The sequence below is a fragment of the Sinocyclocheilus grahami genome, unplaced genomic scaffold, assembly GCF_001515645.1.
Source record: "Sinocyclocheilus grahami isolate Dianchi unplaced genomic scaffold, SAMN03320097.WGS_v1.1 scaffold1560.1, whole genome shotgun sequence".
Lineage (NCBI taxonomy): Eukaryota > Metazoa > Chordata > Actinopteri > Cypriniformes > Cyprinidae > Sinocyclocheilus > Sinocyclocheilus grahami.
In genome coordinates, this window is record NW_015506739.1 from 36,648 (window position 1) to 38,206 (window position 1,559).

A 1,559-nucleotide genomic window follows, 5' to 3' on the forward strand; every position below is an offset into this window, starting at 1 on the left:
GCTTCGTCCACGGTGAAAGCCAATCCGGCGATCCACAGCACTAAGTTGATGTATTTCCTCAGCGACCAGCACGGATCAGCTCCAGGCATGACGAAGCGGATATCGTCCTCTTTTGGAAGACCAAACAAAGTAGTTTCACTTTCACAGCGAAACACACAGCGTCTTCACGACATGGCGGCGGCGGCAGCAACAATACTACAGCGAGAATAAAAGTTACGCCGCCTTTCTTTGCATGAACATTTGGGCGGCGTTATGCAAATCTTCCCACATAGTGACGTAGACATGTAGGTGTGGCTGACTCTTAACTTTTATAAAGAATATCTCTTTGGATTTGAGACTTTAGTCTTTGCAACTTTACAGATCTTCTTTATGCACCAAGAGCTTGTAACACTCCAAAGAGAAAGGAAAAATTTTAATCACATCATATTACCCCTTTAATTACGTCGCAAAGGGGGAGGGGCTATCATATATTGTTTATGAATGACAAAATAACCTTTATATAAATCATACACTACATGGTTGATTGCATAGTGTATAAGTGCATAGTGTGTCATTTGGGACACAGTTATAGTCTTGGTTTCAAGTTTTTGTCATGTTATGTTGGTTAGCTCCGCCCACAGCAAAAAATTTAGTTTTTTAAAAAAGGTTAAAAATTCTTCTCCACATATTTTAATCATCCAGTGTGTTCTGATTGGCTGTAATTGTTGCACTGCGTTTTCACTTATGAGAAAAAAAATATATGCTTGGCAGTTATGTGTATTACTTCATATTATGACATGTTATGTTATAATGTCAATGGCCCCGCCCTACCCTACTATTTTTTTTCAGGATGATGAATAGAAAATTCAAAAGCACAGCATTTTTTTAAAATAGAAATCTTTTGTAACATTATAAAAGTCTTTACTGTCACTTTTGATCAATGTAATGCATCCTTGCTCAATAAAAGTATTCATTTCTTTAAAAAAAAACGAACATTGGATATCAAATTATACAATCAAAATGGGTTTGAATACTGTTTAATTTGGACTTGAAAGAGTTCAAGCGTGTATCAGTGCAGGTGGTTTGATCTCACCGTTCTCACTCAGTTTCTCGCCGTGATTTAAAGTAACTGCTCTTTAGCACGTTGCCAGATCACTCCCGTCTCTACCTGAGAAACCTGCTCGCACGCTTAACAGTAACAACCTGCCATCTGTCTCTCACTCAGTACGTCCTCAGAGCAGCGACCCACATTGACACAGTCTGGTTTGTCTGCTAACACACTGAGAAAGCCGCTGCAGTGTGAAAATGAGTTTGTCTGGTCTGTGTCTCATCTCCATTGGGTTCTGATATGCCTCAGTTATTGCCGTCAACTGACCTAAAACACAACGTACAAGACATTCCAACCTTCACTACTTTTATCTAAGTGTCTAAAATGTTTCGGGGCTGCTGTATGTGCCTGTGTATCTTCTGATGAATGTTGTATTTGTTAACAGACAGAGAAAGGCAGTGCCCTTCATGAAGCAGCTCTATTTGGAAAGACGGAAGTAGTACAAAAACTACTCAACGCAGGTAAAAAAAAA

At 39.3% G+C, this 1,559-nt stretch overlaps 1 protein-coding gene across 1 annotated transcript in view; it reads left to right on the forward strand.

Annotated features, from left to right (window-relative positions):
• The window catches only part of LOC107571184 (ankyrin repeat and SAM domain-containing protein 1A-like), a 33,206-nt gene that overhangs the window by 30,033 nt on the left and 1,614 nt on the right, over positions 1 to 1,559 (forward strand). Inside the window, exon 5 of the mRNA XM_016257476.1 lies at positions 1,473 to 1,548. Within this exon, the coding sequence (XP_016112962.1) occupies positions 1,473 to 1,548 (76 nt within the window). The remainder of the gene's footprint in view (positions 1 to 1,472; positions 1,549 to 1,559) is intronic.